We start from the raw sequence: 10,861 nt of genomic DNA on the forward strand, positions 1-10,861 counted from the left end.
TTGGGGCCTAGTCTTGGCAGCCACCAGACAGCCTCCCTCTCTCAGGATTCGCTCCTGGAAGATGACTTCCCCGACACCCAGAGGATCCTGGCAGTCAAGTGAAAGGCCGAGATGGGCACGCGGAGGCAGGAGGCACCTTTATTGCTTGTCTGGCTGGATGCCCAGAGTGGATGGGACTGGGAGGATTAGGGGTCTGTCCTGCAATAAAAATGCCCTCAGCGGATGTGGGCCATGTCACCTAGGAAGGGTGTTTTCATGCATCCAGTGCAAAGCTGGTCCATCCAGAGCGGTGCCTCGTGCTGCAGAGGTGTGCGGCGGGGGTAGAAGGTGAAGTCCACACGGTAGTTGAGCAGGCAGCTCAGGGAGGCCATGTAGAGGTCGGAGAAGCGCACAAGGCGCCTGGAGAAGTAGGTGGGGTTGTGGAAGGTGCGGAAGATGCTCCCAAACTGAGCATTGAATAGGGCCTTGGTAATGCACCTGGGGGGGAGGGGAGAACTTGACGGGTGGGCATCAGCTATGCCAGGCCAGCCAGCCCCAGCCCCGGTCCCGCCCTGCTCACCTTAGCTCTTGCCGCTCCTTCATCCAGGCGGCCAGCACCTGCCGAGACTCTGCATCCTGGTAGGTCTGGGACAGACAATATGATGTGGGTGCCCAGGAAGCTGCAACCTGGCCCTCCCAGGGGCCACCTGGGCTGCCCATGCACCTGCATGCGCTCTAGCAGCCCCGTGAGCGCCTGCTGCCAGGTCAGCGAGTGCATGTACTGCTCGGTGTTGATGATGCGGATCTCGCGCTCCAGCTCAGGGATGATGGCGCCCGTGCGCCAGCCGTGCCGCAGCATGAGATCCTGGGGTTGGGCAGTGGGACTGGCCTCAGTGCCAGCTAGGAGGACTCCCCCGCCCCCTGGGACGTAGCCCTGCCCCCCTCACCGCTAGGTCACTGTAGAGGTGGTCTCCAAAGTAGAGCACGCGGGGGCCACGCCATTCCGTCAGGCGCAGGAAGTCAAACAGGTTTCCCTGGGCGGGGTGCAGAGGGACGCTGCTGAGCCAACGTTGCTCCCCCGGGCTGCCAGCACCAGGTCTTGTCCCCCAGCAGCCCTCTCAAATCCCCAGAGGCAGCCAAGTCCAGCCGGATACAGGGCTGCCCTTTCCCGCGGCCTCGCAGTACTGCAGGAGGGTCGGCCTGCCCCAGGAAGGGCTCCCATAGGCCTGGCACAGTGCCCCAGGCCGCAAGGGCCTCCCTCTCTGTGGCCTCTCACCCACCCCGGCTAAGGATCAAGCCCTTGTTTGTGAGAAAAGAACCACAGGGAAGGACCCACGCCCTAAAGCAAAGGATTCTAGAGTCTTTGCTGGCGGCCTCAGCCCAGAGGGACCCAGTGGACCAATGGCAGAGCTCACTGGCAGGCCATCTGCTTTGCCTGCTCCAAAGCTGGGGAAAGTTGGAAACAGCCAGGCCCCAAACTAGGGAAGAAGCTCCAGGGGAGGCAGAAACAGAGGGGCCAGAGTTGGTGCCACCTGGGGCAGAAGCTCACACCCAGGAGGTCTGCATCCATGGACCTCAGAGGGGTGGGCAGTGGGGGGGACAGGTGGTCATGGAGGAACTTAATTGGACCTACTGAAGAAGACACACGAGCAGGAGATCACTGAGGACGTGCCTCTGGACCAAGAGAGAATCTTGAGGGGCAGGAGATGAAGAGGAGGCAGAGAAAAGGGGCTGAGGGCGAGGACCAAGCATCCAATGTACACAGCATTAGGAAACCTCAGAATGTCAGGCACAAAGAAATGCCTTGGCCCGGTGCAGTGGCGCAGACCTGTAATCGCAGCAGCTTAGGAGGATCGAGAGTTCAAAGCCAGCCTTAGCAAAAGCGAGGTGCTAAGCAACTTAGTGAGACCCTGACTCCAAGTAAAATACAAAATAGGGCTGGAGAGTGGCTCAGTGGTCAAGTGCCCCTGAATTCAATCCCCAGTAACCCTCTCTTGCCTCTGAAAAAAGATATGTCTGGTAGCCACACAGGTGCTTGTCCTCCTAGGTCACAGCCAGATGCAGGACATGGTACAGCCTCACCCTTAAAGCTGAGGGGATAAGCCCGATGGGTCAGGGAGAGCTGGGGTGGAGGAGGGCAGGAAGCTGAACAGTACACAAGCGTGCAAGTCCAGCCTGTAGGCCAGGCCCCAGCAACTCAACACTGCTCCCCTGGCCGACTGCCGGCTTCATCACAGCCCTTGGAACCCCCACTCCTAAGAGGACCAGCTCAGCCAGGATTTCCACATTCCAGCCAGGGCCAAATGCCTTAATCACCTCCTGCTCAGGCATCCAATACCCCATCCTGGCTGCTCTTTTCTTTCTGTTCAGATAGGAAGGGGGTCTCCCCAGATTTCTTATGAGCTGCCTCCACTGGCCAGGCTCAGGGGCTCCCACCAGGCTGGTTCTGCCTGCAGCAGACAGCTCAGTCTCAACTAGTCACAGTGCCACTCATGGGGTACTTGGTGATCACAGGGCTTTGTGCCACATTCAAATACAGCATTACAATCTTTTAGAAATGAGGAAAGTAAGGCACAGAGGTGATGAGGCAAGTCTCCCTCGTGGCCGAGTGGAGCTGGAACTCAAACCCGGGCACCAGGACCCAGAGGCCAAGAGCTCCTTCCACACTGCCCAGCCCTGGCAGCCGCTGGCCACACCGAAGTGGCTGAGCTGCTCGGGGCTGTGTGCGTCTTCAGAGTCGGCCTCTGAACAGCTTGTGTCCTTGGTTAGAACCTGTCCCCTGCTCTCACACCAGCTGCTGCTCCGACCCCAGATGGTCCTCACCTGCCGGTAGATCTTTCCCTTTTCCAGGCGGGTGATCCGGTCCCAGTGGAGCGAGCCTGTCTCATCAAGTTTTCGGAAAGGCCTGGGGTGAGGGTGAAGGGCTTGATTTCCATCTGTGGTAGGGCCAGGGCTGGGTACCTCCCACTCTCCTCTCTGTAGACCCATCCACTCAGGCCACATGCAGGTAAGGAGGCATCCTCACCCCAAGGGCACTGAGTAAAGGCCAATCTAGCTTTGGGCCTCAGTCCCCTCATTGCGATGGGATCCCCCCACCTCTTCCCCTACTCTACTGCCCCCTGCTAGGCCCATACTTGCGCCGGTCAGTGAAAAAGCTGGGTTTGTCTGCCTGGACGATCACCACGTCGAAGAGCTGGCGCCAGTCGGGACCCACCATGTGCCGCATCCCCTTGTCCCTGTGCAGAGGTGGTGCGGCTGCAGGAGGTCTGAGGGTGGCACTGTGTCTGCCCCCCAACACCCCCACAGCGGGGCTGGACTCACACAAAGCTGAAAGGACTGTTGGTGATGAGGAACAGCTGTTTCCCATGGGCCACCAGGCGGCTCAGCACTGCGAACGTTTCGTCCCCTCTCAGGATGTACTTCTCTGAGGGGGAAGAAGGGTCTGTGAGGGCCTGGCCACCCTGCTCAAGCAGGCCAGCCAGGTTACCATTCACCCTTACCCATGTCTCGCTCAATCCACTGGTACATGAGGCCCTTCACGTGCACATCTCGAATAGCATCCTGGGGGGAGGGGGGACAGTGAGGGCACAGCGGGGGGCTGGGGAGAGCCTGCCCTGTTACAGCTGGACTTCACCTTCCTGCCACCTGAGGGGCAGGCCAGCATGCTCACCGTCACGTCCTTGTAGAGGTGTGTTTGGTCAAACTCCAGGCCATGGCTCAGGAAGTGGTCTACCACACAGGACAGCAGTGCCATCTCTGGCAGTGAGAAGATGTCCATGAACTGCTTGATGGAGGGGCCCTGGGGAGGGGACCACATCTCAGCTATTCCTCTGGCCCCCCACCTCCAGCATTGGAGACTAAGGCCTCCAAATCTGCCTCAGGTCTCTGGGAAAGGGCATGGTCTGTGGATGAAAGCTGGCCACTGGAGCTGGTATCTATAGCAAGCTCACCGACCTGGGCTGCTTTGGGTCACAGAAGGTGGAGGGAATACCTTGCCGTAGAAACCGCTCATCTGGTACAGTGGGATGTGCTGGGTGCCTCCATATAGGTCGATCACCTCCTCATCTGGCACAGGCTGGAGGCCCCTGAACCAGGGTACAGATACCATCACTCCAGGCCCAGGTGGCAGCACAGGGTAGGGGTGGGAAGAGGGCAGAGTCAGAACTAACCTGTAGGCTGTTCCCAACTGGACGTAATGGAAGGCATCAATCTTCATCAGAAGGCTCTGAGGGCACCCAGTGTGGGCAGGGGTGGGACCAGTGGTAAGAAGGTGGTTTTGCCATTGGACTTGGCCAGCCTCTTCTAAACCCCATGTCCAAGCCTCCATTGGATGGTACCAAGGAGATCAGGTACATTACCAAAAGGAAGTTGTAGCTTTGAGGTCAAGGGGGTGGACAGATACGGAGACCCTCCACTAAGAGCATGGCCAAGGAAGCAGGCTCAGGGCCCATTTACTCAGGAGGAACCAAGAGGTCAGCATCCAGCCACTCACCTTCTGAATGTCATAGTGGAGGCCACGGATGGCAAAGCTGGGGTTGTAGTCATACTTCCGAATCCCCTCTGGGTACTGGTGGGCAAACAAACATAGACCAGGCCTAAGCCCGTAGCACTGCCAGCCCTGTTGGCTGAGTGGCCACTTGGGGATCCATCCATCCATCCACCTGCCCAGGGAACCCAGGGAGCCCCATGATCCACCCTGGGGCTTAGGTCAAGGTGGGCTGTGCTGGCCTCCAGGGCCTGAGCAGGGGCTCCTGCCTGGCTAGTCTCACCTTGTAGTGCTCAATCAGGATGTCCCGAGCGGCATTGAAGATTTCAGGGTGCAGTGCGTCTGCATACTGGGCCAGTGTGTAGTCATAGTCAAAGCCATAGACCTCGACATCACGCAGGCTGATCTCATTGTTGGCATAAATGGCTGCTGGGTTCAGGAGGCTGCAGACCTCAGGAGGCAGGAGGTCTAGAGGAAGGAGACACAGGGAAATGACGATTGTGGCAGTGGCAAAAGGCTCCTGGGTACTTTTTGAGCACTCAGCCCCTTAAGCTTCATGAAACATTCCAGAGATGCCCAGTGATCCAGATGGTCAGACTGAGGCTCAGAGAGAAAGCAATTGCCCAGATCCTGTACTTGGGGTAAGGCAGCGTTCAGGTTTGGAGATGAGGTGTGCTCTATTAATGCAGCAATATTCAGAAGTGAAATGATCAGATTATGAGAGCTGTAACCTAATCAGTCCATGGTAACCGCAGACAGGCGGGGCGTGGCTGGAGGAGGTGTTACCCTGGAAGAGTGCGCCTTCCTGCGGCCCCCTCCCCTCCCCCTGCTTCCTGACCACCAAGCCCTGAGCAGCTTCCCTCCACCATGCCCTTCTGCCATGATGCTCTGCTTCACCTCTGAAATGGTGAGCCCCCAATAAACTTTTCCTCCTCTAAGTTTTGATACTAGGGATTTTTTGATACTAGGGATTGAACTCAAGGGTGCTTAACCACTGGGCCACAACCCCAGCCCTTTCTATATTTTATTCTGAGACAGGGACTCCTAAATCTCTTAGGGCCTCGCTAAATTGCTGAGGCCGGCTTTGAACTCACCATCCTCTTGCCTCATTACTCTCTGGGATTACAGGTGTGCACCACCATGCCCAGCACCTAAATTGTTCTCATCAGGTATTTTGGCCACAGAGAAGCAAAAGCTAACTAAAACAGGTAGAGCTGGCAGTGGGCTGAGCTCACAGTTGGAGCTCCTTCCCTGTGGTTACACCATCACCTGCAGCCCACCAGGTATACTGAGCCTGTTCCTCTTCCTGGCTCTCACCACTAAGCCCCCGCCAGACATGCTGTAAGCTGGGTAGCACCCAGCAGGCAGGCATTGACTCCACCCCTCAGTCTGGCCCCAGAAGAGCTCTCAGAATGGTCTCCAGTGCCAATCCTGCCACTGTCTAAAACCTGATCATGAACACCACTGTTAGTCCCTCTGCCCTTCTCAGCTATCTGCTGGTCGCATCTCCCACGTCCTAAGAGGTATCAGCGAGGGGCGGCATGTGGGGACTGAAGACTCCACCCAAGTGGGCATGACCCAGCTGTCTTGGCATGATGAGGGGGCTGAAGTCATGGATGCTCTTTCCACCTTGCCCAGAACATTAATGGGTGGGGAGCCCTTCTGCTGCTCCTACTACCCACTCCTGAGCACCTGTCACAGCCCAGGGAACAAGGCCCCTCTAATCGGATTTCAGCTGCCTGCCAGCTCACATAATGACATTCCCTGGCTCTAGCCCTCTAGCCAGGGAACATTGCTAATTACGACAGGCGGGACGTGCAATGTTGGGTTCTGGGCCATTATCCAGGCTGCTCCTTTCTGGGGATGTGGCCATGGTCACCCCAAGCCTCCGGCTGCTCTCAAGGAACTGAAGATGGCTCTCAGGCCCACATCAGGGGTGACGCCGTGTGGGGTAGGCTCCAGGGTCCCAAGCTCACATGCCTTGGCCTCCCCATCTGTACAATGGGAACGTTGGCTGGAGAAAAGGCATATGATGGAAAGGGCATGGGCTCTGAGGTCAGCTGGACCAGATCAGCACCCCCACCCTGGCTGTGACTTCAGGAATGTCACCTCAGCCCTTGGGCCTGTTGTCTCTAAAGGGGAAATAAAAACTGTATCAACTGTGTGGCATTCTTGCTCTATACCTACGCACAGGCAGGATTCAGTGCCCCCTGAGGCCCCGAGCTTCATGTCTTCAATTTCCCTACATCTCTCTAAGAGGAGGAGTTGTAGGGAAAGGGGAGCATCACCCAGATGCACAGGGTAATGCCTCCCAGAAAATGCCTCAGGTCCAAGGCCCCAGAAAAACTGTCTCAGCCACAATCAGTCCTAATTATAAAACAGAAACCCCTGGTCCCACAGTAGCCCAGCAGGTAGCTGGTGCACTAAAGAGGCAGACATCTCACTGATGTACTCGGATGCCCAGAGCATTTGCCTTGGAGGCCCCTTTGGAACACAGAGCTCCACTCCCCAACCCTTCTTTTGCAGTCAAGTGCAGGGTGTGGGTGTGGAAACAGGTGTGGCTGGTTCCTCTGGAGGCCCCAGGCCAGCACAGAGCAGTTGCTCCGAAGATCCAAGTGTGGACAGGACACTCCACTTGGATATGCATGAGACACAGTTGACTGTAGCCCTTGAGAGCTGCTGCTGAGACGCCCCTCACCTGGTATCACTGGGATTCTGGCTTTCACCTCTGCCCTTGGGGATGTTTCCAGGGGCAGAAAATTCTCCCAGGGACAAAGCAGGATGGGGAAGCAGCTCATAGAGCCTGACCCCTCACCTCATCTCTGGTCTGAGAAAACCCTCTTCCACAGGGCTGCAGTGACAGGTAGGGCCAGGAGAGGATCTAACCCACTAGCACTAGCCTGCCAAGTTTATGGTTTCACTCTTCAGTCTTTACCCTCCTTTCTCTTCCTTCGACCCCAGCTCCCTCACCTGCCCAAGGTTCCAGATTCTGAAGCCAATTCCCCCCTGGTAGCCCTGGGACAGGCTTGTGGCTACCTTAGGGGCCCATCTTGTTCAATCCTCACTCCAACTCTATGAAGCAGTTGGTCTGGAGGAAAAAACTGAGCTTCAAGGAGGTGAAGTCACTTGCTTCAACCACCCAGCAGCAGGCAACAGAGTTGAGATGTGCACTCAGGCTGCACCACCTGCCTTAATCACTCTTCCCCTTAGCCTAGCCTTCCAGGGTCAACACATTGAGGACGGGTGGGGAGGAGATGGTCTCTGCTTTCAGGGTAGGGGCTAGTCTTCGGCCTGGATCCCTGGCAGAGATTTTTGTTTGTTTGTGGTGCACTCTACAAACTGAGCTACATCCCCAGCCCCTCCTGGCAAAGTCTGCCCACAGGTGTTATGTCCAAGGTATACTGAATGCCCAGAGACTGCCCCAGAAGACCCAGTCAGAATGGGTTAGGATCAGGACCCCGAGGCACGAACTTGGCTTATTCTGGTGTTCACCATGACGTGAGTGGCAGTGACCTTGAACAAGAGGAACTTAGGGGGACATAAGGATAGGAAAATACAGGTGGGTCCTGGAGGGCAGTGCCCAGGAGATCCCCTTCTTTCCTCCTCTGTCTTGGAGGCCACTCAGAGGGTCTTCTCTAGGTACAGGACAAAGACTTCTTAAACAACACTCTGGCATGCCAGTCCACAGAGATAGAGTCAGTCTTAGACCACCAGGGCTTCAGAACCACCACTCCACAGAGGGCCTAACCATTCTGTCTTCAGCTTGTCAAGAGAATAAGTTTGGATCACTCTCCAGGTATCCACAAGGCTGGACTAGAAATCCCTGTCCAGACAGTTGGAACACTCCAGACAGGGCCACTTTGTCTCACCAGACAATGAAAGCCATCTCACCCTTGGGGGTTCCTCCGGAAGCTCCCCTGCCCCTTCTTGGCTTGGTTCTTTCCAAGTCACCACAACACTATGTCAGAGACCCAGGGTTGTCTGTATCTGAGAAAACTGAAGGTCTTAGAGGTTGAGGCTTACTGAAGGCCACCCAGCTGGACAGTGATAGAGCCACTAGCCTGAACCACATCTGTTTGCTGCAGAGGCTGGATAGTGACCCACCCAGAGCAGTGGACATATGTCCTGCATTCTCACTGGTGGCCCCAGCCTGCCCTGAGAGGGGCCCTCCAGTCTCATCAGTCCATTTCACAGAGGGAGAGGGAAAGTGCCTGTGCAGCTTGGCCAACTGTAGCAACTCCTCAGGATTCCAGGCGACTGTGGGGACTTGAACTGTTTCCCCAATACCTTCCCGGCCCTTGCTGAGAGCGGGCCTGACCTCCAGCACCAAACCAAAAGGTGCCTGGAAAGTCCAGCCCGTATCAGCTTAGGTCGGGAGGTCGCCAGGAGCTTATTGGGCGAGCGCTACTCGCAGGCTTTGTCCTCAATACTCCCACCCCAACTAAGGGTCGACGGAGAACAAGGGATTGGGAGCACTCCCGGTAGCGGTTCCCTGCAGCAAGACCCGGGGACCGCACTTGCGGGCAGCCGCTCCAGGTGCTCCAAACCCCTGCAGATAGAGCTGGGGAATAAACCCCCCACCCTCCCCCGGGCCATCTGGCCGAAGCCTCTATTGAAAAGCCCATTAGGTCTGGGTCCCCGCCAAACCCCACCGGGCGCAGAAGCAAGGAGCTGTGCCCGGGAAGGCTCGAGGGCTGCGCCCCGGCGCCCCGACAGTCCACAGCGCTGGAGGCGACCCCAGCACTCGGTTCACCCGGGCTCACCCACCGTGCACCAGTCTCCGCATGTCCTGGTAACGAGCCCACAGGTGCTCGCTGAGCTCGGTGCCGCCGGCCGGCGCCGGAGAGGGCGCAGAGCGTGGGGCTCCCGGGCAGTGAGGGCCAGGACCCGGCGGGCCGCAGCCAGGGCAGGAGGGTGAGGAGGAGGCGGCTCGCCGCCCGCCGTGGCTTCCGCACAGCAGCCCGCACCGAGCGACCGCCCGCAGCCCCACACCCGCCATGCCCCCTGCGCGCCGGCCGGGCTGCCCTCCGCCCGTCGGCCAGCCAGTCGCCCTCCGACTGCGCGCCCGCCACGGTGGCCGCGTGCTCCTCACGGCTGCGGGCCAATGGGCGCGGCGCGCGGAGCCCGACTGGCCAATGGGCGCGCCACTGGGCACAGGGGGCGGGAGGCGACGGGACGGGGCGGGGCGGGCCCGCGACCCCCTCCCCCAACTCTCCCGCGCGGCCGAGGGCTTTGCGCCCCCCTTCGGTCGCCACCGCGGCGATGGCGGCTCCTTCTCCTGTCCCCTGCCTGGGAAGTCCAAGAGCCTAAGACCCGCCATCCCCTCGAGGCTCCGGACCGCCGAGGCGCGGAGGGGAAAAGGCAGGCGCGCGCGAGTTTACGCTTGCTCCCGGGTTCTCCGTTCCTTTCCCCCGGCCTCTGGGTCCTTCTGACCCCAGCGCCTCCTCTACTTTCCCGAAGTCCCTGAGTCCTCCTGCCCCATGGCCTTGTTCCCCTGCTCCGATCCCAGACTGTCCGCTGACCGGAGCCCGGGCCACTTCACTCACTTATCTAGCGGATAAAGAGCCCTGCCCGCGCTCTCCCTGCTGCAGCCCCACGCTGGGTGAGACCGCTGGACCTGCATGGCAGCCTCTTTGTGCCGCCGGTGCTCAACCCAGGTGACCCCTTTTAATTCGGAACCGGACTCCTGGGCGTGAGCTTCAGGACTGGGGCCAAGGATCACTGCACCCACCTTGGTTCTGATCTTAGCTTGGTGTCACTGGCCCGCCCCACTCACCTTTGCCTGGAGAGGCCTCCTGTTGAGATGCCTGGTTGCTGGAGACTTTACAAAGAATTTCCTCCTTTTTCTTGCATTTTTTCTACTCGTCTGTTTTCTGGGCCTGCAGGTGTACCTCATGGAGACCCACCCAGCACGCTGATGAGCCTGCCAGCTGGATACATATTGTTTCCCGGGGTGGCTTGCTGAGTTTAAGGTTGTGTTTATGTTATGACATTACTGCACTTGGGCTGAGGACCTAGTGTGCCAGGTCCTGGGTTGGGTGCTGAAAGATATTGAGGCCTAAAGGTGAGCTTGGGGGCGGGAGAGGTGTCTGCACACGCCCCAGTGACCTAGGCAGGTGCTGGGAATCTAGCTTCACGTGAACCTCTTCCATGCGGGTGGAGGTCCTGGGTGGTCCACCCCCACAGAACCGCTAAGAGAAACGTGAGCAGGTTCTGGGGATGTAGCTCGGTAGTAGAAAGCTTACCTAAGAATCAGGACCTTGAAAGAAAGGTGGGGGCGGGGGGGGGGAGAGAAGGAAGAGAGAGATAAAGAAAAGGAACAGGAGCAAGTGCTAAGCTTTTGTGCCCACTTTCTGGGTGGCCATCCAGGGTGCGTTGTACTATAGGCAGCTAGAG

The 10,861-nt window shown here is 58.2% G+C and overlaps 2 protein-coding genes across 3 annotated transcripts in view; one reads left to right on the forward strand and one right to left on the reverse strand.

Moving 5' to 3' along the window:
• Stab1 (stabilin 1) overlaps positions 1 to 241 on the forward strand; it is a 28,687-nt gene extending 28,446 nt beyond the window's left edge. For both annotated transcript variants that reach the window (XR_011708997.1, XM_027947833.2), the window contains exon 69: positions 46 to 241. Coding sequence is in view for 1 of the 2 variants with exons in the window: in XM_027947833.2 (XP_027803634.1) it covers positions 46 to 102 (57 nt within the window). In the remaining variant the exon portion in view is untranslated. The remainder of the gene's footprint in view (positions 1 to 45) is intronic.
• On the reverse strand, positions 113 to 9,531 carry Nt5dc2 (5'-nucleotidase domain containing 2). The gene is made up of 14 exons (XM_027947819.2): positions 9,233 to 9,531; positions 4,749 to 4,933; positions 4,472 to 4,546; positions 4,149 to 4,204; positions 3,971 to 4,064; positions 3,650 to 3,778; positions 3,480 to 3,540; positions 3,301 to 3,403; positions 3,114 to 3,215; positions 2,803 to 2,884; positions 927 to 1,013; positions 704 to 844; positions 560 to 624; positions 113 to 477 (listed from the first exon to the last, which is right to left on the reverse strand). The coding sequence occupies exons 1-14, from the start codon at positions 9,462 to 9,464 to the stop codon at positions 216 to 218; spliced, it is 1,674 nt and encodes a 557-aa protein (XP_027803620.1). The 5' UTR covers positions 9,465 to 9,531; the 3' UTR covers positions 113 to 215.
• Between the last annotated feature and the right edge of the window lie 1,330 nt (positions 9,532 to 10,861).

Source organism: Marmota flaviventris, chromosome 1 (assembly GCF_047511675.1).
Source record: "Marmota flaviventris isolate mMarFla1 chromosome 1, mMarFla1.hap1, whole genome shotgun sequence".
In the NCBI taxonomy this organism is placed as follows: domain Eukaryota; kingdom Metazoa; phylum Chordata; class Mammalia; order Rodentia; family Sciuridae; genus Marmota; species Marmota flaviventris.

Coding starts and splice junctions, on each gene's coding strand:
- Nt5dc2 (XM_027947819.2), bottom strand. CDS start 9,464: ATGGCGGGTGTGGGGCTGCGGGCGGTCGCTCGGTGCGGGCTGCTGTGC. Junction 4,547..4,748: donor TCCTGATTGAGCACTACAAG/GTGAGACTAGCC, acceptor TTTGCCCACCAG/TACCCAGAGGGGATTCGGAA. Junction 3,779..3,970: donor TGAGCGGTTTCTACGGCAAG/GTATTCCCTCCA, acceptor TCCCCTCCCCAG/GGCCCCTCCATCAAGCAGTT.